Below are 24,787 nucleotides of genomic sequence, written 5' to 3' on the forward strand. Positions count from 1 at the left end.
GTGTTACTGGAGCAACAAAACTATATTACGTATTTTAGAAAAAGATTAAATCAAATTTCACTCTGTGGAGTTATTCGTAGTCAGGCTGTTTTATCACGAAAACAATTGGAATGTAATTGTGAACTGATATAAACACACAACAGCTATACAGAATCCACAATGAGGCTTTCGAAACACAACTATGAATGAACTACACTGTAAAAAACTATTTGTTGATTCCACTTAAAATAATTTGTTACCCGGCTGCCTTAAAATTTTAAGTTCAGTCAACTCAAAAACGTTTAGTCAACTTAAAATGTTAAGTGGCAACTTAGATATTTGAGTTCATTCAACTTAAAATTTTAAGGCAGCTGGGTAACAATTCCAGCTTTTAAGTTAAACATACCAAATTGTTCGTTTAGTGAACTCAAATATCTAAGTTTTCACTTAGTACAGCTTAAAGGAGAAGTCCACTTCCAGAACAACAATTTACAGATAATGTACTCACCCCCTGTTATCCAAGATGTTCATATCTTTCTTTCTTCAGTCGTAAAGAAATTGTGTTTTTTGAGGGAAACATTTCAGCATTTTTCTCCATATAAGGGACTGATATGGTGCCCCGAGTTTGAACTTCCAAAACGCAGTTTAAATGTGGCTTCAAACGATCCCAAATATGGTTGTAAACGATCCTAGCTGAGGAAGAAGGTTCTTATCTAGCTAAACAATTGGTTATTTTAATAAAAAAAAATACAATTTAAATAATTTTTAAGCTCAAATGATCGTCTTGTCTTGCTCTCCCTGAATTCTGTGTATTCTGGCTCAAGATAGGGTATGTTGAAAAATTCTGATCATATTTTCTCCCTTAACTTCAAAAATCATTTCAAAATCATCCTACATCGCCGCAGAAGTTCCGACCCAGTCTTTGCAAAGTGAACATTTACAACCGCATTTAAACTGCATTTTGGAAGTTCAAACTCGGGGCACCATATCAGTCCATTATATGGAGAAAAATCCTGAAATGTTTTCCTCAAAAAACATAATTTCTTTACGACTGAAGAAAGACATGGACATCTTGGATGACAAGGGGGTGAGTACATCTGTAAATTGTTGTTCTGGAAATGAACTTCTCCTTTTACATTTCAAGTTAACTAAACTTATTTGAGTTGACTGAATTTTAAGTTGAGTTGACAAATTATTTTAAGCTGACTCAACAAATTGTGTTTTTTTATTTGTTTTTTACAGTGTATGAGTAATGGTTTTAAAGTCAGGCAACATATTTTTAAAGAAAAATGTTACCTGATCGCTTTCCAATTCCATGTGATGATTTAATAAATGAAAAAAGCTGATATACATGAAGCCTTCCTCCAATATTCATTTAAATTGAGGGTCATTAAAATTAAGGTTACCCTACATGACCCTTTAAATCAATGGCACTGATGTTATATGAATGTAAAGACCATATTTCATGTGCTCACAATGAATTGTGAAGGGTGTAGCACACTAGTAATGCCTTGACTACACTTCTTTTCTGTAATTACATCACATAACGCAAGCACATGCTGTAACATATATTTGAATAAATGAGAATTATGTGTCTTGGGCACAAAGTGTCAATCTTTTGAACAGGAAGAAAAACAACAACTAAAGTACGAGTTCTAAATTTCAGTTCCTAAAAGCGCCCGCGGCTCTAAAGCGAGTCAAAACCATCGAAATGTGTGCAAGCTACGTTGTTTTTCAAGGCTCGCTCTTCTATATGAAGCATATGGAGAGAACAAAACCAAGAGGTAGATATTCTTGTTCGTGAAAAGCGTGTTTAAAGTGCCCAAAGTAGCCCTTCAACCTTTGCAAAAAAGACTGAAGCACCCTTAAAAACAAGAATAGACACTTGCTTCGTCCACAGATAATTCAATTACGTCCCTCCCGCCCAGTGCGGCTCCAGAGGCCGGAGTTTTCCATCACTTGAACAAATAAACTTGAGCATGCACAGTACCTTACATTCAATATGCACTTTACATCAATAGTGAACCGTCAACCCACAGTAGACACAACACAGATTTATTTCAATCTTAATCGAGTAGCTTTTTCATCAAGAAGGATTTTATGACATATGTGACTACGGAATATCAGAAAAGGGCAAATGTAAACCAGTGTTCCACCCAATTTCAGGAAAACATTCCTCAGTCACTAATTATTCCAATATGACAATTAAGATATTTGCATAGGCAATATGGGATTAGCCCTTAAATAGTACGTTTCCTGAATTCTTTGTGAGTATATCTCAGAATTAGGCTGAAAAGAATTCAACAAACAAATAAAAGAAAAATGCTACTCTTCTTTGTAAACCCATCTCATTTACAGTATTAGGCTTCAAGTAGATCAAAATAAACATTTAACATAACAACTAGATGAGGAAAAACAACTAAGCATAACGAGAGGTAGTGGAAACCGATGAAAACGAGGCGCTCCTGTAATCACACAGCACAGGCTCCACTTCATTTGCTTAGAAAAGGAGCCTTTTGGCAAGAACGATTATTTTTCCAAGCTGATAAAATCATTATCAACAGCTGTTAGCCATCACCGTGACAGCCGACAAGTGAAAAACTCCTCAACTCTCGAAATCGGATAAAACGTTAGCAGCAAAAATGAAGACGAGGCATTGAAATTAAACAGATAACTACTCTCCAAATGATGGTTCACCATAAATGGGACCAAATGCGACGTTGCATGTCGCAATCCAATTAATAATGGGTGAAAATGTCAAACTTGTCTGTGAAACTGATAAGTTTATAGTTTTTATTAAATGACTCCGTCTAATACTGCACTAATATACCTTTGAGTCATACACATTTACTCACGATTATCTTCTAATAGGTCTGGGCGATATATAAATTTGATATCTCGATATTGACAATTTTTTCAGATATTCGCTATATATCTCGATATGTTTGCAGTTGCTTTTAAATAATAAAAAAACTGAATTTTCTTTTTCCCCATAAAAAAAAAACTAAATCTATTTAGATAAAACAGCTATTGTTACAAAGTAAATTCAAAATGTTTTGTGCAAATTTAAGCAGTTAAAACTTGTGATCGCTTACTGCTTTTTATTAAATGAACACATGTATATTCAACTGAAGTACGAATGAAAAATACTATAACAGTGTAATTACTAATCGTAATTGCAAATTGCAATAGCCTAGGTTTCTCTATTCAAACAACAGCGGTTGAGTAAGTGCGATCACAGACGCAAACAATACAGTTGAGATCTTATGACAGAACACAGACTTTGTTGATTGCTAAACTCCAGCTTGTTTGGTGTTTTCATATCGTCGGCGCTTCCTCAATGAAGAGCGAGCTTGTGCGCATGATTGCGTAAAATAAGCAAAACACCGGGTAGAAAATGTAGTCTTGTAACAGCGAAGCTCTGATTCGAGGATTTGAACTCTTGATATCTGGCAACCGCACTCATGACTCTTACGTAAAATGTAATATTGGACGTTCGGCACGTTCTTTTGGGAAAGTATGCTTGAATTTGAAATGAAGATGTTCAAGGTACCGGGTTCGGTATTTTCAGTACTGAAATTTTAAAAACGTCCATTTCCCGGTCACATTTGAGCGCTGTTGAGCCATTGGACATTTTTAAAATTTCACTACCGAAAGTACCGAACCCGGTACCTTTTTAAAAATTTACATTGTCGTCGAAATGACTGCAATATTACCGCTAATATTCGATATATCGCCCAGCCCTATCTTCAACTGTGAATTAAAAAAAAAAAACGATCCATATCTGCTTTAAAGTGACCCATACAAGCTTAAATAATCATATATTCACTCTGTTCCCTGTTGACCTCTATGATGACCTCTATGATGCTGGACTTCAAATAGTCATACAGTCACATTAGTTTTCATTGACATTTATCATAAAACTTACAGTAAGTGTGTGTCAGTTTCATCACCCTCTGATTTTCCCCCTCAAAGATAGTTTGGTAAACGTCCATGTGTCATGCAGGGCTTTTTTTTTTTTTTTTTTTTTTTTTTTTAGAGCAAGACAATTTTGATTTATTGCTCATTTCTTTAATGACATGATTTTTTTCTTTAAAACAAACAAGAAAATTCAATAAATTTGTTTTAGAAATGATGGTTCGCTGCTTTGAGTAAGTAAACTGCTATTCGGTTTGTAAAACAACATACCGTACGTGAAGGACCTACTCACATTGGCTGATGCTCAACACACACGAATACTTCAAAGAAGGATATCTATGCACTCGGTAAAGTGACAAAGGTCTTCATTTTAATGTGGTAAACCTGCAGAGTGAATGGCACTTAACTCTCAGAGCACCAGTAAGAAAACCCAACAACAACACACTTGATCATGATTTACTTAACAAACGTTCATTCATTGGCACAAGAGTTCAGGGAAAAGTGACACTTTGAGGTTGGGTGTGGTGACCAAAAAAACGTCGGTTTAAATGCAATTCACTCTTGAATAACTCCGCTAAAAGGTGAGAGAGTGGTTTAACACACCAGCAGTATTTTAAATATCGTGTTCTCATGCACTGGCTGCTGCGATTGCAATAGCACATAAATGTCTAGAAAATTGAACAGCAACATTCAAGTTTGAATCCAACAACACGGAGCTGAAAAGCTGTCGTTCTTGAGGGACACACACGTCTAAACCTCTAGAGGAAATCAATTTCTTTAATAAGCATCGTCTTCGACGTGATGCTTCCCCGCGGAGGTTCACATCGTATCTGGGTTGAGTATTGCAATGTGTACATGACACAAAACAAGAAACGCATGCTGGAAAAAAGTATTAGAAAAAAGACCGACTCGTTTTCGCGTCTTTTCTTTTTTTCGATAACCTGCAGTTTTCCGAGCTGTGAGAATGACCGAAAATGACCGCTCCTCGTTTCAAGTCGCAAAAACGAACATTTGGACTCGGAGGCAGAGAAAAGAGGTTTCCCTGATGGATCCGACTCCGTCGCACGGCCTCGTCGAGCAGGTCTCGGCGATCACAGTTATTTTAAATAGACCTAGTGTAACTCTCAAAAACAAGGCATAGTGTTCACTACACTTTTGTTTAATAAAATACATTTCTTTAATGTGTAAGACAATTCGAAGCTCTTTTAAGAACCTCCAGAACGTTGGTGAGTGATTTTTTTCAAGCAATTCTCGGTCAATCCAGCGAAGCTTACAGCCCATGACATACAGTACCTGTGCTTCTCTCTGTTAGTAACGGACTGGGAGGGGCTAGGAGGACTCACACAATAAACTGTGTCGTCACCAGCATCAGCAGCTTTTGTGCCCTTACTCAGTGTCGAGGCATTGTGATTTTTGCAGAGAGAAAGAAATGTTCATGATTCATTTAGCTGCCCAATCACAACACTAGCTAGCCCTTATGTTTCCCAGGTAAAGAACTGTCGACACGCAAAGAAAGAGTTTGGATGGCAAGACGGCGATTCCCAGCTTCTCTTTTACAAAACAATTGGCACAGCTAATTTTCCCTTCGCTTACGAGAGCTTTACAATGTTCTCTCCCCATGACAGCATTAAAAAACATTTTTTTATTCAAAAAAAAAAAACAAAAAAAAACATTGTAGTCCGGGGCTTAAATGTCAAACTGGAGTAAATTCCATAACCTTGTATCATGCAAAGGTTTTCTAGCTTAACATCTACCGCTTATCCATTTGTTTTTGATTTTCTTTAAAAAAAATAGTAATAACATTATTCAGCTGTCCTCAGATATGTGAGGCATAAAAGATGGAAAGGATCAGGTAGAAAGAACACAGAGAGAGAAAGAGAACAGGTGAGGTAAACAGGAAGAGAGAGGAGATTTGAGGAGTCGAAAGAGACAAAACAGGTGAATGAAAAAGACGAGAGTAGGAAGGATGGATCTGTCGGTTTTCCTACGCGTTTTTTTCTGTGTCACAGTTGCCTGAGCAGCTCGTATTGGCACTTAAACAGAACTGAACTTCAGGGTCACTAGTGGATGCTCAGAATTGCTTAACTACTCACTCTTGAAATAAGAAACATCACACCTTTTGAAAGTGGCACCTTGGGGCTTTTTTTTTGTCACAAATGTTCTTGCTGAAACCTAGGTGTCTAAGCAGGCCCTCTTGCTGTTAAGGAGATCCCTGTAAACAGATGAGTTGAGAAATCGGGGGAAGGAGTCTCTGTGCATGAGGGTGTAGATCTGAAGCTGGGCCTCCTCATACATCGTACTGCTGGGTTCTGCCAGGCTTTGGTTGATGCCTTCCCTCACCCGTGAATCCAAGCTGACCTGCCGACCCACAACAAATGTACAACGGATCAACAACTTTAAAACATTGCTTATATTTAAACTTAGTGTGAAATAGTTTACTATGTTGAATATATTGCATATTGTGATTCATAATATACATACACACTACCAGTCAAAAGTTTTTGAACGGTACGATTTTTAATGTTTTTAAAATAAGTCTCTTCTGCTCACCAATCCTGCATTTATTTGATTTAAAGTACAGCAAAAACAGCAAAATTTTGAAGTATTTTTGCTATTCGAATTAACTGTTTTCTATTTGAATATATTTTAAAGCGGAATTTATTCTTGTGATTTCAAAGCTGATTTTTTAGCATCATTACTCCAGTCATATGATACTTCAGAAATCATTCTAATATTCTGATTTGCTGCTCAAAGGACATTTATTATTATTATTATTATGTTGAAAACAGCTGAATAGAATTTTTTTCTATTCCATTCAGGCTTCTTTGATGAATAGAAAGTTCACAAGAACACAATTTCTCTGAAATAGAAATCATTTGTAACTTTATGTCTTTATCATCACTTTTGATCAATTTAAAGAATCATTGCTAAATAAAAGTATTAATTTCTATGATTTCTTTCTCAAAAACAAAAAAAATTATGGTAACCCCAAGTTTTTGTAGTGTATAATATTACAAAAGCTTTTTATTTCAGATAAATGCTGATCTTTGAATCTTTCTATTCATCAAAGAATCCTAAAAAATGTACTCTACTGTTTTAAATATTGATAATAATAATAAAAAAGTTTCTTGAACAGCAAATCAGTATATTAGAATGATTTCTGAAGGATCATGTGACAATGAAGACTGGAGTAATGATGCTGAAAATTTAGCTTTGATCACAGGAATAAATTACATTTTAAAATATATTCAAATAGAAATCAGTTATTTTAAATAGTAAAAATATTTCACTATATTTCTATTTTTGCTGTATTATGTATCAAATAAATGCAGGCTTAGTGAGCAGAACAGAATTCTTTAAAAAACATTAAAAATATTACTGTTGAAAAACTTTTGACTGGTAATGTAAGCATGTATGTGTGTGTGTAATATATATTAGGGGTGTAACGATACATGTATTCCTACCGAACCGTCAAGGTATGGGCATCTCGGTTCAGTGCATGAGGCCTTACAATGAATACAGGCAAATCACCCTCAATCCAGGAGGGTAATGCAACTCTGTTTGATAACCGCCATTAGAAGAACAGTGAATGCCAGGAGTTGTGCACTTGAAAACGAAGCCCACTAGACAGTGACCATGTGCTGATTCTGAACGGCGTATCTCACTGATAAAGGAGTATAACGTTACTTTAAAGGCTTGTGCACTCAACCGTCTGCAAAATGGAGCTTTGTGTTCTTGTCTCCCACCTCTCTCAATCGACACAAATCAAATATTCCATAACATTTCCATTTTTACGATGCATAAAAATGCTAAACTATTATTTATTATGTAAATTATAGACTTTGTACTTCAGTCGCATTCTAACGGTGACAGAATGAGGCGCACGTGCTGATGTTTGGTACACTGTGTTTTATTTTGATAAAGTACCTACCGCGCTGTAAAGTTAGCAATGCTAGAAGCTGGAACTGATATGTTTGTGTTTGTGTGCACCGGCACGATTACTTCAACTTTCCTCATACCAGCAAAATCAACTTAAAAAACAAACAGAATGTCGCTTTCTTTTCCTTTCTGTCACAAAACTGAACTGAAACTCAGCAAATATAGGCTGTTACGTGTCTCACAGTTTTGTCTGTCAGTTAACTAAATTAAATATATTTCAAGTATTTATTCCTTGTATGTACATATGTACTGCAGATTTTATAGCCTATATATGACATTAATTTGATATAATATTTAGTATTTTTTTTTGTGTAATTTGTACTACTGTCTGTTTAAAATAAATGAAAAGAAACCTAGCATAGTAGATTTGTTTTTTTCTTTGTTGTACCGAAATCGTATCAAATCATGACCCTCGAACCTAGGTACGTACCGAACCGTGACATGTGTGTACCGTTACACCCCAATATATATATATAGTTTTTTTAAGAAAAACTAAAATAAAATTTTAGAATTTTATCATTCAAATTAGAAAAACATGCAAAAAACTCAGATGTGATATTTCAAGACACATGCTTTTCAATTATTATGTCGTACATATAAAAAACACACCCACGAGTAACAATCACCTTTTTAAAATTTTAAAACGGCTTTTAAAAAAAATATTTAGAATTATTTAGAAATTTTGTATACATAAAAACTAACTAAATAAATAAATACATACATACATAAATTCTTGCAAAGATCTTAAATAGTTTAAATTATTCTTATGTGGTTTGGCCATTTTATATATAAATTAACAAACATTATTTTCAAGCTTTGTGTGAAATATTGTATAGCAAATATTAATTTGTATTAAAAAAAAAGCACTGTTACTCCAAGAAAAAATGTGAGCTCAGCAAAACAGATGTGATGGTTTTAAGTTGTGTATATATATACATATATATATATATATATATATTTTTTTTTAATATGAACATCTGAATATATGAATATTTATTTATGTCATCATATTTTATTTTTAATGTATTGCAGCCACAGACAGCATTATTTATTTGTATGCACTCCATATGCTAACCTCTTTTGGCGAAAGAATGGAGACGTAGTCTTCATAAATAATCCTGGCTTTTTCATCGATAGCTGATGGGTTGCTTTCTTTCTTCAGGTCCTCACAGGCGATCCAGAACATCAGGTTTTCTTCGCTGTACTCAGACCGCAAGAACTCCCGGAAAACATCCCTCCCCTCTGGAGAGCGCATCATCATCTCAAAGCTCCGTGACCAAGCAATCACCTCATCCAGTGTGGGATGCCTTCAAATGGGAGACAATGAAAAAAAGCAAGAACTACCCATATAAAACAACTTTACTTCAGCTGTCAGCAATTAACATGTATTTAAATGGTATTAAAGAAGAACACTTCCAGAACAACAATTTACAAATAATTTACTCACCCCCTTGTCATCCAGGATCTCTTTCTGTCTTCAGTCGTAAAGAAATTATGGTTTTTGAGGAAAGCATTTCAGGACTTTTCTCCATCGGGTGCCCCGATTTTGAGCTACCAAAATGCAGTTTAAATACAGTTTCAAAAGGCTCTAAACGATCCCAGTCGAGGAAGAAGGGTCTTATCTAGCGAAACGATCTGTCATTTATTTTGAACAATAAAAAATTGTATACTTTTTAAGCACAAAAGCTTGTGTAGCACAGGCTCTGGGATGCGTGTCCACGATGCTACGAATTAGTAATGGGTCGTTCTTGAACGATTTTTTAATTTTGAACAAATCTTTAATGTGACTCGGGAAGAACGAGTCATCTCGGGGAGTGATTCATTCAGTCGCGCATGCGCAACATCCTATTAGGTTCTGTACTGGAATTAGTTCACCTGTTTCAAGTCTTCAGGTTTTTCGAGTCATTCGTTCATCTTATGGAGCTGTCACGTGATGAACGAACGTCTCAAACCCAAAAACTTGTCAGATAAGAGGTGAGGTAATCATAGAATAAAGACCCAGGTAAACAATGAATTAATCTTTTCTGTTTCTTATAGCATTATAGTTTTGTCTTGTTTGTAGTGTGATCAGCGTTTGTGTAAGCAGTAGATGTGTTAGGGAAGTAACACACAGCATTTTAATTATATTTTGCTAAAATGAACAAAATGACTCAAAAAAAGATTTGTTCATTTTGCTGAGCGAGACTCAAAGGTTCGAGTCGGTAAAACGATCCAAACTTTCTATCACTACTACGAATCACGTGTAAGTTCATCGTCTGTGTACTGAGTATGGCGAAAAACTCCATCTTATTTTCTCCTACAACTTGAGAGGAGAACGTCGTTGTATCTTTTTATTTGTAAACAGCCTTTACAAACTTACTTGCACTTTCTTAGTCTTTGCGTGTTCGCTTTGTAAACACTGGGTCTGTAGTTCCGCCTACGCTCCGCATGACCTTTCGACGTGATTCAATAGTATGTACTGTAGCGTCGTGAACGCGCATCCCAGAGCCTGTGCTACACCAGCTTTTGTGCTTAAAAAGTATTACAAAAATTTTTCTGAAAAAATGACAGATCGTTTCACTAGATAAGACCCTTCTTCCTCTGCTGGGATCGTTTAGAGCCCTTTGAAGCTACATTTAAACTACATTTTGGAAGTTCAAATTCAGGGCACCAATGAAGTCCATTACATGGAGAAAAATCCTGAAATGCTTTCGGCAAAAACCATAATTTCTTCACGACTGAAGACAGAAAGACATGAACATCTTGGATGACAAGGGGGTGAGTAAATTATTTGTGAATTGTTCTGGAAGTGGACTTCTCCTTTAAAAGGCATTTGATTAGAAACTGCCCTGAAAAAGACTTGGTAGCAGAAACTGTATAAGATTTTTAGATGATTGAACAAAATAGCAGTTCCATTTTGTTTCTCATTTTAACCAGATGTTGAAGGTATGAACACAAGCAAATAAAAAAATATAAAAAAGCCACAAAAATCTTGTCCCTGAACAATAATAGATGTTTCTAACAACTCACTGTTCCTCTGTTGCTTCTATGCTATCCATCTTTGTACATGTTTGCCTCTCTGAACGTTCCCTTCTGTCTTCATTCCTAGGGTGAGAAGAGAAGTGTTAGACACAGCAAAGTCTCTGTGGCATTTGAAACATGTTGCGCTGATCATCATGCAAGGTTATACAGTTATGATAAAACTACAGACTGGAGACTAACAGCTGCTTTTACAGTACATTTAGGTGTTTAAAGGGTCATATCAGAAAAATAATTTAAAATAAAAGATGATGCACATCATAACGGTAAACATCATAACCTTTACCAGTAAATTTTAAACTTTTTAATGGCTCAGATACACTGTACAAATTATTTTTCAAAGTTGTAAATAAAACAAAGGTTTACAAGAAAATACTTTTTCAGTCTTTCTACTTCAAAATTTCTTGCCATAAAATCTGCTAGCAATTTTAAGTGAAAACAGATTAGTATAAATAGCATGAAATACAAAATACATATTAAAAAATAAAACCCATGGCCATTTATACAGTAATTTATTGAATAATTAAAAATGTAACAATATATAATCACCAGACTGTTTTTCTACTGTCTAAATATTTTTTCTCTCTCAAATGTTTCTCTTACTCCCTTCTGGCCCCTAGTTTGGAAAAAAAACTGACTTACAGTACAAGTCTAACCATAAGCTAAGTACTAAAATTCCTCTTGTAGTCCAAAAAGAGCATTTATTGAAACTAAACTACAAATTACAGGTGAACATCCACTGTGTTTGCTCAATCCGTGTCTCTGTACAGCAAGTATAATTGGGTTTGTTAGCCATGGGGTTCGACAAGCTGACAAGACTCTAAATATATAACATGTACTACACAGCTGTTTTGCATGTGATGTGGGACAAAAATAGCCGTTTACTGAGCAGATAATGGCAGCGTGTAGTGGGGGGATGGCTGTGGAAACCCGAGGTTACAGAGTAGGGTTTGTACTGCCTCCTCAATGTTTTCTTTATTTCATGCAATATTTGTATTCATTCATGTTATTTATAGTCCCCCTGCAAGCTGTGCTATGGCCTTTCCAATCTTTCTTTGTTTAGTGGCCCAGCCTCAAACTCCAACTACTTTTTTTTCCATCTTTTTACAAGCGAATTTAACTCTTTAAGGAACATTTATTCTTGTGATTTTTTTCTAAGTTTGTTTCAAATAAAAACAGACGTGTAATGTGTGTGTTTGTAGATGCAATTAAAAATGTATTAATTAAATGTAAAAATAAATGTAAAATTAAATATAAAATGTGCAGTGCTACTTTTGCATACGGAGACAAACCCTCTTCCACATACTTTTGTTAATACTCCTGTGGGAGGATTTTAAAAGGCTATGCTAACGTATAATAAACCGTAAAAATATATTTTGCTTAAACTCATAAAACTGTATTAATATAGCTTGATAATTTACACAATGGCAAGACATGTTAAAAATTAACCAGATGCCTAACAGGATATGAAGTTCAGGTCAAAAGTTTACATACACTTTTTATGTAGTACTGACCTGCATAAGATATTTCACATAAAAGACATTTACATATGTGACCCTGGACCACAAAACCAGTCTTAAGTCGATGGGGTATATTTGTAGCAATAGCCAAAAATACATTGTATGGGTTAAAATTATTGATTTTTCTTTTATGCTAAAAATCATTAGGAAATTAAGTAAAGATCAAGTTTCATGAAGATATTTAGTAAAATTCTTCCTGTAAATATATCAAAACTTGATTTTTGGTTAGTAATATGCATTAGTAAGAGCTTCATTTGGAAATTTTAAAGGTGATTTTCTCAATATTCAGATTTTTTGCACCCTCAGATTCAAGATATTCAAATAGTTGTATCTCGAACAAATATTGTCCTATCCTAACAAACCATACATCAAACCATACAACATCAATGTATTTAAATTTATTCAGCTTTCAGATGATGCATAAAGCTCAATTTCGAAAAATTGACCCTTATGACTGGTTTTGTGGTCCAGGGTCACATATAGTCCACAGGAGAAAATAATACTTGCATTTATAAAAATGACCCCATTCAAAAGTTTACATATGCTTGATTATTAATACTGTGTTGTTACCTGAATGATCCACAGCAGTTTTTTTTTCCTTTTGTTTAGTGATAAAACTGTTTGTCCTGAATAGTTAAACTGCCCGCTGTTCTTCAGAAAAATCCTTCAGGTCCAAATTCTTTGGTTTTTGGGGGTTTTTTTGGTTTGTTTATTTGAACCTTTTCCAGCAATGGAAAAGGACAACTGAGGGACTCATATGCAGCTATTACAGAGGGTTCAAATGCTCACTGATGCTCCAGAAGAAAAAATGATGCATTAAGAGCTGGGGGGTGTAAACATTTGAACAGAATGAAGATGTGTACATTTTTCTTATTTTGCCTAATTATCATATTTTTTATTTAGTACTGGCTTTCAGAAGCTATAGAAAATATTTACATATTTCTCAGAGGACAAAATAAGTTAAATTTACCCTGATATTCAAATTCAAAATATTCTTAAAGCATCATGTTTCCTTCTGAAGCATCAGTGAGTGTTTGAACCTTCTGTAATAGTTGCATATGAGTCCCCCATTTGTCCTCAGTGTAAAAAGATATATCTCAAAATCATACAGTAATGCTAAAAAACCAAAGAATTTGTAAGGCCTGAAGGATTTTTCTGAAGAACAAGGGACTCATGAACAAATATCACTAAACAAACAAACATAAAACAGCTGTGAATCATTCAGGTAACAACACAGTATTAAGAATCAAGTGTATGTAAACTTTTGAAGGGGATCACTTTTATAAATTTAACTATTTTCTCTCGTGCACTAGTTGTAAACTTCTTCCATGTGAAATATCTTATTCAGGTCAGTACTAAATAAAAAATAACATGCATTTTGTATAATCACTCTTATTTCGGTAAAACAATTAACGTTTTGCAGATTCTGATTCTGGTGTAAGTAAACTTTTGACCTCAACTCTAAATATAAGAGCTAAATTCCCCATTGTTCGTGAAGGTTTGAGAGCTTATTATAGTGTCAATCTTAAGAAATATTAAACAATCTTTTCAAAATGTGTATATTATCATACAAATTTCTGTCATTTCATCAAACAGGATGGAATATTTTAAAGTGTGACTAACCAAGTAATACTATTTAACACAACAAAATTCATAAAATCCAATAATAAAACTAGCTTTTGTTAGTTAAAACTTGCGCTACAGAAGGCTAAAAGCATGCAAAGTAAAATCTGTTTAAACGAACACCTGTTTAAACTAAAGTAGGAGTGAGTCCACAAAAAATTCACAAATACACTATGGTTCAAAAAACTGGGGTCAGTAAGATTTTTTTTTAAAAGAAATTAAAGGGATAGTTCACCCAAAAATCCTCAGTGTATATGACTCACGCCATCCTTGGTTTATATGACTTTCTTCTTTCAGGCAAATACAACTGTAGTTATAAAAAAAAAAGGTCTGTTTTTTTTTTTCAAGCTTTATAATAGCAGTGGATGGGTGTTGAGATTTTGACACAAGTAAAAGTGCATCTATCCGTCATAAAAAGTAGAGGTCGACCGATGTATCGGTTTTGCCGATTAATCGGCACCGATAGTTGATTGGCAAATATCAGTTATCGGCAAAAATCCATGCCGATAGTTTTTTCTGGGTTGGGTCCATTGCTGGAGCTGGTTGCTTGAGGGTGAGTAAATCATGGGGTAATTTTCATTTTTGGGTGAACTATCCCTTTAGTACTTTTATTCAGCACGGATGCATTCAACTGATTAAAAATGACAGCAAGACTTATATAGGATTTACAGTATAATGTTACAAAAGATTTCTATTTCAAATAAATAATTCAAATAAATGTAAAAGAATCACAGTTTCCACAAAAATATTAAGCAGCACAACTCTTAATAATAAGAAGATATATTGAGCACCAAATCAGCATATTGATTCAGCATAATGATTTTTGAAGGATCGTGTGACACTAAAAACTGGAGTAATGATGCTGAAAATGTAGCTTTGTTATCACAGAAATAAACTGCATTTAAAAAGATATTAAAATAGAAAACAGTTATTTTAAATAGTAAAAATATTTTACAATATTACTGTTGTTACTGTACTTTTGATCAAAGGAATTCAAAAACAATCTTACCAACCTTACTAATGGTAAGGTTTCAAAATACTTAAAAAGGACTGTGTGCTGCTCAATGTAAAACTCATTGCTAAATAGCCACCAGGCAAGTAAATCTTTACAGCAAAACATAATAAAGGATGGGGTGTACCAGAGGCATTTGCAGCATCCACACCAGCACAGACAGCAGGTGTTGGGCCTCGGGTGACCAGGCGCCTGTGGGGGTCCTTCAATGCGTCCCTGCTGCCTTTTCCTCATTTCAACTCCACTCACACTCTGAGGCTGTGGACAGACACATCTGATTAGAAACAAAGCAATGGGGGATTGGAAACTATGTTAGCTGAAGTATCTTGTTAACTACAGATGTTTCTAAATCTAAAGTAAGACCGAAAGAGACGATTAATTATTTGCAGATTCCACAAGAGAGATTTATGGTAGCTCTTCCAATGAAAGCGATCATAAGGATGCTCAGTATCTGAGCTTGTTGGACGGCTTCCTACTCTAATGTCGGATGCTTATTCAGCAGAAATCTACAAGAATACACGTGAGAGGGAGTCTGTAGAGACTGAAACAAGAGAGAGAGAGGGAGACAGACAGACAGAAAGTAAAGAAATTCCCTCTTCAGACTACGTATTCATTCCTCTGGCAAGATGCTAAATTAGTTTGAGCTGTAGGAGGGTGAGAGAGAGATGCTGGTGTGGCTGAAATGTTCACTCCTCCACCCCTGAACACACACAGGCAGTAGTAGTGTGGGATCTCACATGTTCTAACACATGAGCAAATGCAACAGTTTTCCTTTTAGGAAGTAAATGTTTGTGAAAATGCAATGACTGTCGCTTCCTGTTTCTTAAAGGAGAAGTCCACTTTCAGAACAACAATTTACAAATAATTTACTCACCCCCTTGGCATCCAAGATGTTAATCTCTTTCTGTCTTCAGTCGTGAAGAAATTATGGTTTTTGATGAAAGCATTTCAGGATTTTTCATTGGTGCCCAAAACTGAACTTCCAATAGTTTAAATGCAGCTTCAAAGGGCTCTAAACAATCCTAGCCGAAGAAGAAGTGTTTTACCTAGCGAAACGATTGGTCATTTTATTTCGGAAAAAAATTTGTATACTTTTTAAGCACAAAATCTCGTGTAGGACAGGCTCTGGCATGCGCGTCCAGTGTTTACAAAGTGAACGCGCAAGGACTAAGGAAATGCAAGTAAGTCAAACGCTGTTTACAAACAAAAAGGTATAACGATGTCAGACAATTCTGAAGTTGTAGGAAAAAATGAGATGGAGTTTGTCGCCATACTCTACCTTTTTGAGCCGGAGTCGAGGACACAGACGATGAACTTAGACGTGATTCGTAGCGTAGTGGACGTGCATCCCAGAGCCTGTGCTACACGAGCTTTTGTGCTTAAAAAGTATACAAATTTGTATTTTTCTAACAAAATGACCACTCGTTTCGCTAGGTAAGACCCTTCTTCCTTGGCTGGGATCATTTAGAGCCCTTTTCAGCTGCATTTAAACTGCATTTTGGAAATTCAAAATCGGGGCACCAATGAAGTCCATTACATAGAGAAAAATCCTGAAATGTTTTCCTCAAACAGCATAATTTCTTTACGACTGAAGACAGAAAGACATGAACATCTTGGATGACAAGGGAGTGAGTAAATTATTTGTAAATTGTTGTTCTGAAAGTGGAATAAATTAAATAAAACCACACAAATCCTTCCTAAAAGATTCTTCTAGGGAAAACTAATTGGATAATTATTAGAATCATCAATATTTAGGTACGGTTTACTGTATAAAAATTATACATTTTAAATATGCTAGAAGTGATTCCTAGTACATGAACATTTTAGATTTCATAATGTCTTTATACAGTTAAATCCCTAGGCAAATTAACTTTTTTACCTGTGCACAGGCAACCGGAGAGCAGACGTGAAACACAATGGTTTTCAATAAATTCTTCCTTGTTTGGTTCCCAATATCACTGGCTTGTTAAAGGCAACATCAGAGCACAGTTCTTAACCACAAACATTTTAACTGCATTGCATGTGTTTCCAAGAAGCACTCCATCAGGAGAGAAAATAAGCAAGTGTTGTTACTCTGAGCTCTGCTCCACTCTAACCGTGATCCATCACCATACCATTAACATGTCTTTGAAACACATGGGTGATTATTCTGTTTGACAGTTTTATTAATAGTCACCATATGGTCTCGGTACTATGAAAGCACCTTACTTGCATACACATGAGCACAGTAATTCGAAAGATATTTTTGTCATACATGATTTTGATCACTGATATAACTGATACAAATGAACATTATAGTAAAACCATTGACAATTACTTTTGTTAATTAAAAATTACTTCTGAAATAAATGTTTAGTAACATTCCTCAAAATATATTTTTTGTGCGTGTTGACTGAACATAAGACTGACTGCAGATTGAATTGCAGCAGATACTTAGGTTACTAAAAATGAAATACAATTAAATTTTAAAAAATGACCAATTCTACAGAGTCAGAGGTGGAAACGTCTTGAAAAAAACATGTATTTTTCATGTCTTATTTGTATGTATGTAAATTGTATAATATCGAAGGTACACATTTTTAGTAATTGTGCTGTTAATTTTCATATTGTATTTTCAGAAAGGTTTTAGAATATTTGTCCTCTCCCCAAATTTGTCACTACCGAAACACAGTAATAATAATTTAATTAGAAGGGTTATATTGACCTATTAAGATTTTGCTTACATCTAGATTGTAAATATATCTATATATATTTTGCTATTTTATTAACATTTTTTCAGAGGTTTTTCAGGTCTTGGCTGAGTTTCATAATTCACAAAGAAAATATAAAATATATATTTTTTTTTAACTTCACTTTTTAAAAGAATCAAAAAGATACTTTTAAAAACAACAATGGAAAACAAAATACAAAAATTATTGTATAAATTGAAATTTAGGGGTTGACCCAATAAATGATACTTTTATAAAAATTAAGCTGACTAAAATTTTGAATATTATTGTGGGTCTCAATAGATAATAGAGAGATCTTGATAAATATCTATCTTCGATTTAACTACTTAAATGCCTTTAAAATGTGCTTTTTGGTTGTGGGACAGCAGTTTGCACCAATTCTGTAAAATGACCCATATGCATTTTTAAAAATTGTAATTTAATTTAAATACATTTAAATGTAAATATTTAATTATAGCTAATAATAATAATAACCAAACAAAAAATACTAAAACTTAAATGAAAACAAAAAAATTAAAAGATAAAAATAAAAGATAATTTAAAGAAGTAATCAATATGTAATTGTAAATATAATAGCATGCAAACAATACCAAAATAGCACTGCTTGCACGCTATATACCAAGTCTTCTTGAAGCCATTTGATAAGTCTGTCTGAAAAACAGACTGAAAGTTTAAGTCAAAATGGTTTCAAAAGCTATAAAGTTTAGTAAATGATGGCAGATGTTTCATTTCATAGTAAATTGTCCATTTAACCCCTGCACCACTTCAGGGGCTTTATGGGACTTGATTGGGACTTGCCTCATTACTCTATTCAACTAATCGCTTATACAAGTTGTTTGTGTGAACTGCAAATAAATAATGTGACAGTACACTTTGGAAAACCCTGGTAAACATGATGCCTCACACTATGACCTCAACAAATTTGTTCATTTTAGCACAAAGCTTTCTGGAAATTGATCTTCTGGCAGCACAAACACCATATCACATCACCTAGACATCTAATCCAAATATTTCGGGACAAACGGTCTGGGCACTAAACAGACAAGCTGGAAGTCTGGGACGGTATCAAATTATCATTTCCCAGTATGATATTGGTAAATATCCCATAACCACATAACCACAGGGCGTTTGGTTGGCTGACTTTTTTGTCGCAACGTGTGGTGCATAATTTAAAGATTCACTGCTGATTGAAATACATTGCTGTGATAAAGGACAAAAACCTCACAACAGCCAATTTTTATATAAGAAAACACAGCATTAAATACGCTACACATCATTTGCTCTCGAAAATAAATATATAAAGCACACTGCATATGAAAGCAAACATTTTGGTACAATTTAAATTTAGTATTAGTAGTGCTTGTACTAGTCTTATTACACAGTATCAATATTAACTCAACATTACTGATATTACATAGCGCCAAACTACTCTACACTAAATTATAGTTAAACAAAGACTGTGAAACAGAAACCTTACCTCTACATTCATCCTTACACTTAAAAAAGGTGATAACCAGCCTTGCTACCTGGTGATGAAAGCTCGGTTTGTTTGGGATGTAATGTGAACACTCTTTTAGAGTTTATCCTAATGGAGCCCATAAACCAAATATGCAAAATATAACTACCATCAGTTATTCAGTGCCAGGCACTGGAAAACATACATCCTGATGCAAAACACACTGAGGAGTCCTTTTGTTCACATCTAGAGCACTGACCAACAACTTTGCACAATATGTAAAACAAGTTGTTGTATTGAGGAAAAAAACAATTAGCCAGACTCAGTCTGATCTCACAGGAAATCATATCATTTTATGACATGTTAGGCTTAAAAAAATGTCAGGGTGCTAAAAACTAGCAACAGACCAATGTATGAGACAATATTTGGATATTTTGAGATGAACAGCTAATAAATAAGCCAATAACTATACCTCCTTTGCTGATTAACAGGCGTATTAGCTCTGCTTTGTGTCAGTTACATGAGTTTTGTCACAGATAATTCACATGTTCAGATATTTTTAGTGAATTTCATGTAAATATTCTGTCAAAACTGTTCATTGTCATTGTATGTGTTTGTGTCTTCATTGCTTTAAAGGGATAGCTCACACAGTCATTAATTGCTCACCCTCATGTCGTTCCAAACCTGTAAAACCTTTGTTCATCTTAAGAACACAAATTAAGATATTTTGATAAAAACCGTGAGCTTTCTATAGAAGCCCATTTTTGCCACTAAATAAAAATGAAAAATTGAATTTAAAAAATGATTTTCTTTCTCGCAGTTGTAAGTTTAACATCTTGCAATTGTGACTTTTTTACTGAATTACATGACACAAACTCGCAATTGACTTTTTTCTCAGAATTGTGAGACATAAACTCGCAACTGTGTTATAATGTCAGAATTGTGAGATAAAGTCGCAATTCTGAGAAATGAACTATAGATGTAGTTATATATAGATATAGATTTTTTTTCTCAGAATTGCATGATATAAACTCACAACTGCAAGAAAATAAAATCAGAATTGTGAGATATAAACTCGCAATTTAAATTTTTGAGACAGTTGCAATTCTGAGAAATAAACTCGCAATTTAAATTTTTTTCTCGCAATTCACTTTTTTCCTCAGAATTGTTATACAAACTCGAAATTTTGACTTTTTTCTCAGAATTGTGAGATATAAACAATTTTGTGTTATAAAGTCAGAACCATGAAATAAAGTCGCAATTCTGAAAAATACTCAGGATTGCCAGTTATAAAGTCAATTCTGACTTTTTTTCTCAGAATAGCATATAAACTCACAATAGCAAGAAATAAAGTCAGAATTACGAGACAAAAACTTGCAATTCAGTTTTTTTTCTCACAATTGCAAGGTTGTATCTCGCAATTCTGACTTTGTTTCTCGCAATTCACTTCTTTTCCTCAGAATTGTTACACAAACTCGCAATTTGGACTTTGAAAAATTGCGTTTATATAAAAAAAGTTTATATCTCACAGAATTGTGAGATATAAACTTGAAATTTCGTGTTATACAGTCAGAGCTGTGAGATAAAGTCGTAATTCTAAGAAATAAAGTCAGAATTGCAGGTTATAGTCAGTTCTGGCATTTTCTCAGAATTGCATGATATAAACTCACAATTGCAAGAAATAAAGGCAGAACTATGAGATAAAAACTTGCAATTCAGATTTTTTTTCTCACAATTGTAAGTTTGTATCTCGCAATTGTGATATAAACTCACAACTGCGAGTTATAAAGTCTAATTTTGAGGAAAAAAGACTGATATATTCTTAGAATTGTGAGTTTATATCGCACAATTCTGACTTAATAAATCACAACTGTGTGTTATAAGTCAGAATTGCAAGATACAAACTCACAATTCTGTGAAAAACATCAGAATTGTGAGTTTATATCTCTCAATTCTGACTTTATAACTCACAACTGCAAGTTTATATCACAATTCTGAGAAAAAAATAAATTGCGCATTTGTGAGGAAAAATTGCCAGAATTGTGAGATAAAAAGTCGCAAATACTTTTTTTTTTATTCAGTGGCAAAAACAGGCTTGCACAACTATCTGACCCTGCATAGACAGCAACGCAACTGACACGTTCAAGGCCAAGAAAAATAGTATGGAATAAATGTGGAATAAAGTCAATATTTTTTATTTCTTTGTGCAAAAAAGTATTCTCGTAAAATTACAGCTGAACCACTGATGTCATATGGACAACTTTGTTGATCATTTCGGTACTTTTCTGGGCCTTGAATGTGGTAGTACTCTCGCTGTCTATGGGAGGATCAACATTTTTCAAAATATCTTCTTTTGTGTTCAACAGAAGAAAGTCAGTTATCCAAGTTTGGAACAACATGATGGTGAGTATCCCTTTAATTAAATTTTATCAGTTACAGTCAGTTATACAGTATTGCCCTGGACAAAGCACACAACTGACCAATCAGAATCAAGTATTCCAGAGAGCCATGAAAGACTTTATGTTAATAACAGAGCTTTCCAGAGAAGAGAATACTGAAGCAACTGGCAAAAAAAATCTACCTAATATCTATGAGATATCTACCTAAAATTTCAATTTTAGACACACACACTGCACATCTCCATCGTTCCGCCTCTAACCCCGTGCTCCCACTGGAAGTCTTGTGCGCCCTTGCACACTTCCCCATATGCATTCCAGGGCAGCAAGCGATGCACAGCATAGGCCATGGCTGGCTGCACAACAGAAGCCTCCTAGAGCCGTTACCCACAAAGCCTAGCTTGAGAAACACGGCAGTTCCGATACATGTGATAACCACACAGGCGCCCATTTCACCCACACTTCTCACCTTGTGCTGCATCACATCACCGCTTGGCAAACACACCTTCTGATTTTTCACATCTCACAATCACTCTAGAAGAGGATCACCTCTAACTTACCATGCAAATTAGCAGCAATCCATCCAAAGACCAGGTAAGAAAATCATGACTGTAATGTCAAATGTTGAGACGGGCAGAGTGCTGGAAAACAAAACGTGGCCTCTTGTATCTTCTCTTATCATGCCTGATGGAGAATGCGGGAGGTGGGTGGAGGTAGCTTTCAAACACCTGGTATTTGCAGGCACACCCTTTCCTTGAGTCAAGGGCTAAATGATCCAGGATAAGACATCTGGGAAATAGATCAAACCAGAAAGAACTGCTTTAATCTAGAGTCATACATACTAATAAGCGTGAATAAACTAAGTTTACTTCAAACCAAACGACTAATGTCAGTTCTCAGTTAGTGCTAGGTAGATCACTTCTGAAACTGATTACAAATGATATTACTCACATTTGTAAATCTTTTAGATTGCACTCAAAGTCTAATCTGATTACTTCTGGACTTCTTATAATCTAATTCTTATTTAATTAGTGTTTGCCACAAGAATAATAATGTGCTATTTGACTAAATGAAGCAAAAAGGAAGTACACTTTTATTAATAACACAAAGAAGTCTTATCTATTTTCGAAAAGCATGTTAAAGATCTTATTGTGAACAACTCCTCCATGCACATGTACCGTTACGTCATCTTAAAGTAGACACATGCAGGGCTTTTCCAATCTTTTTTGCTACTTCCGTTTTATTGGTACTTTAAATTAATTATTGCATGTACTGATGAAAATCAAATAGCTGATTAACCTTTCTTTCATTAATATTAAACTAGATGAGTTAAACAATTAACTAGTACATTTGAGTCTTTGGTGGAAAATGTTATATTTTGGAAAGCAAAGATTGCATTACGCAGTGCTATTTTCAACTAAAATTTATAAAAACAAACAAAAAAGCAATGTGCATTTTTAAAAGTACTGTAAAGGTACTTCCAAAATGTAGATTACATGTCCTCTTTTACTATCTGAAAATGGTAACACTATTCTAACCTCAATAACCCTTAAACTTAAACTTTCAAACGAATGTCAAGAAAGAAAAAAAAACAAAAAAAACATTTTGGTTATGTTTTAACCAGCCATTACCGACAAGTGAAAAGTCAATACTTAAGCAACTGTAACATTACCTTAATTTAACATTATCCATCACAGCAAAATGTGAAAAACACAAGCATATCAGTAATAGAACAAAATAGCAAAATATGGTTGGCTTTCATGGTCAGTGCATTTAAGTGTTCAACAGTGAAACAAAAATGTAAAATGTAAAAAAAAAAAAAAAAAAAACTTATACAAATCTGTGCATTTTTATTTGTGTGGGGCGGTTAATATTGCTTGGTTTTAATGAATGAATTAATGACTGACAAGTTATCTTATTTGACACCCAAAATGTTCCCCACATGATATTGTTTCACACAACCAGCTGCATTGTAAAACCAGAAGCACAAGTGCATGGGAGGAACTTCACAACTTGTATGATGATGATGGTCGAGCAATCAGCCCTCCTCCGGAAGGAAACTTAATTTCACGAAGACTGTCATCAATAACTGAATGCAGGAAAAATAAGTCCGAGAAATAAAAACACAACTTCAATATATATATATTTAATTAAAGGTCAATCGTGAGAAAATGTTCGGCTGACAAAGAGCTACATATTAAAGGCAACGTTCCATTTGGACGAAAAGTCATAGTTCAACTTCTGAAATATAACAGTGTAACACAATGTTCCGTGTAATACACATACAGACGGCTGTCATCCCGTTATTCGCCTTCATTCCCGGTTGCAGTGGCTGTCTGTGGAATCAAAGCGGCGGTGTGTCAAAACCTAGTGAGGATTCTACCTAGACAGCATGTTTAGACATTGTTGGAACATTAACGATGGTTTAAACGCCCCTGTGAAGTCAACAAACGCCGGCGAGCGTCAAAGAAAGCTGATGGGACGTCTCAACCCCTCGAATAATGTCAAAAAATGCTGTCTAGGTAGGCACTTCGCTGGGTTTTGTGACACAGCCAGCATCTTTACTAAAGTCATCGCAGGTAAAGCCCAAATCATTTCTATCGCAAGACAGCGCGGTGCTATTGAAAGTAATGGGCAAACTGTTCCCTAAAGCCGCGTTATTTTAGACAGGCGAAATGTAACTGCCACTTTATTCTATTTTCGCAGCCGCTCTTTGATTTTCTAAGCGCAAGGAAGCAACGGCTAGCGCGTTAGCTGGCGAGCTAGCGGGACCTCCGAGACCGTTAAAGAGCGTATGTCGCCTTACCCCTTTTGTTCTAGATGTCAGTCTTCTAAAAGGGTGTCGTTACACGTGTTTATGCGGATATCGGGGGTATCACGCGGTGAGATTGCATGCTGCCGTTTTATCTCCATCAGCGGTGTTTTCCGTCCATCCGCCCAACTTCAGCACCGAGCGAGCCAGTGGAGACGCCCTGCGCATGCGCGGCGGAGCTGTCAGCTCACGGAGCGGGAGCTGCGGACAGGGTGCAGAGGCAGAGGTGCAATGACAGCCTGAGATTCTGCTATCTCACAAAAACTGCCTGCACTAATAAATATACATACACAACACATAGCCTACGTAAAAAGGCCTTGTGACTCACTATAAAACAATTTCGGCTTATGATGTAAAAGCAGAAATGCTTATGTTGTGACAGTGA

General features: G+C 34.9%; 1 protein-coding gene across 1 annotated transcript; it reads right to left on the bottom strand.

Annotated features, from left to right (window-relative positions):
- Nucleotides 1–5,546: 5,546 nt before the first annotated feature.
- On the bottom strand, nucleotides 5,547–24,560 carry rgs17 (regulator of G protein signaling 17). The gene is made up of 6 exons (XM_051126461.1): nucleotides 24,397–24,560; nucleotides 22,151–22,379; nucleotides 15,137–15,267; nucleotides 10,846–10,920; nucleotides 8,912–9,143; nucleotides 5,547–6,255 (listed from the first exon to the last, which is right to left on the bottom strand). Exons 2-6 carry the CDS (start codon nucleotides 22,151–22,153, stop codon nucleotides 6,070–6,072), a joined length of 627 nt encoding a protein of 208 aa, XP_050982418.1. The 5' UTR covers nucleotides 22,154–22,379; nucleotides 24,397–24,560; the 3' UTR covers nucleotides 5,547–6,069.
- Between the last annotated feature and the right edge of the window lie 227 nt (nucleotides 24,561–24,787).

Source organism: Labeo rohita, chromosome 13, assembly GCF_022985175.1.
Source record: "Labeo rohita strain BAU-BD-2019 chromosome 13, IGBB_LRoh.1.0, whole genome shotgun sequence".
NCBI lineage: Eukaryota > Metazoa > Chordata > Actinopteri > Cypriniformes > Cyprinidae > Labeo > Labeo rohita.

Excerpts from the sequence above, each read along its gene's own strand:
- rgs17 (XM_051126461.1), bottom strand. Across the intron at positions 9,144-10,845 it reads ATAGAAGCAACAGAGGAACA|GCATCCCACACTGGATGAGG; the intron begins GTGAGTTGTTAG and ends TCCCATTTGAAG. Across the intron at positions 6,256-8,911 it reads CCATTCTTTCGCCAAAAGAG|GTCAGCTTGGATTCACGGGT; the intron begins GTTAGCATATGG and ends GTGGGTCGGCAG.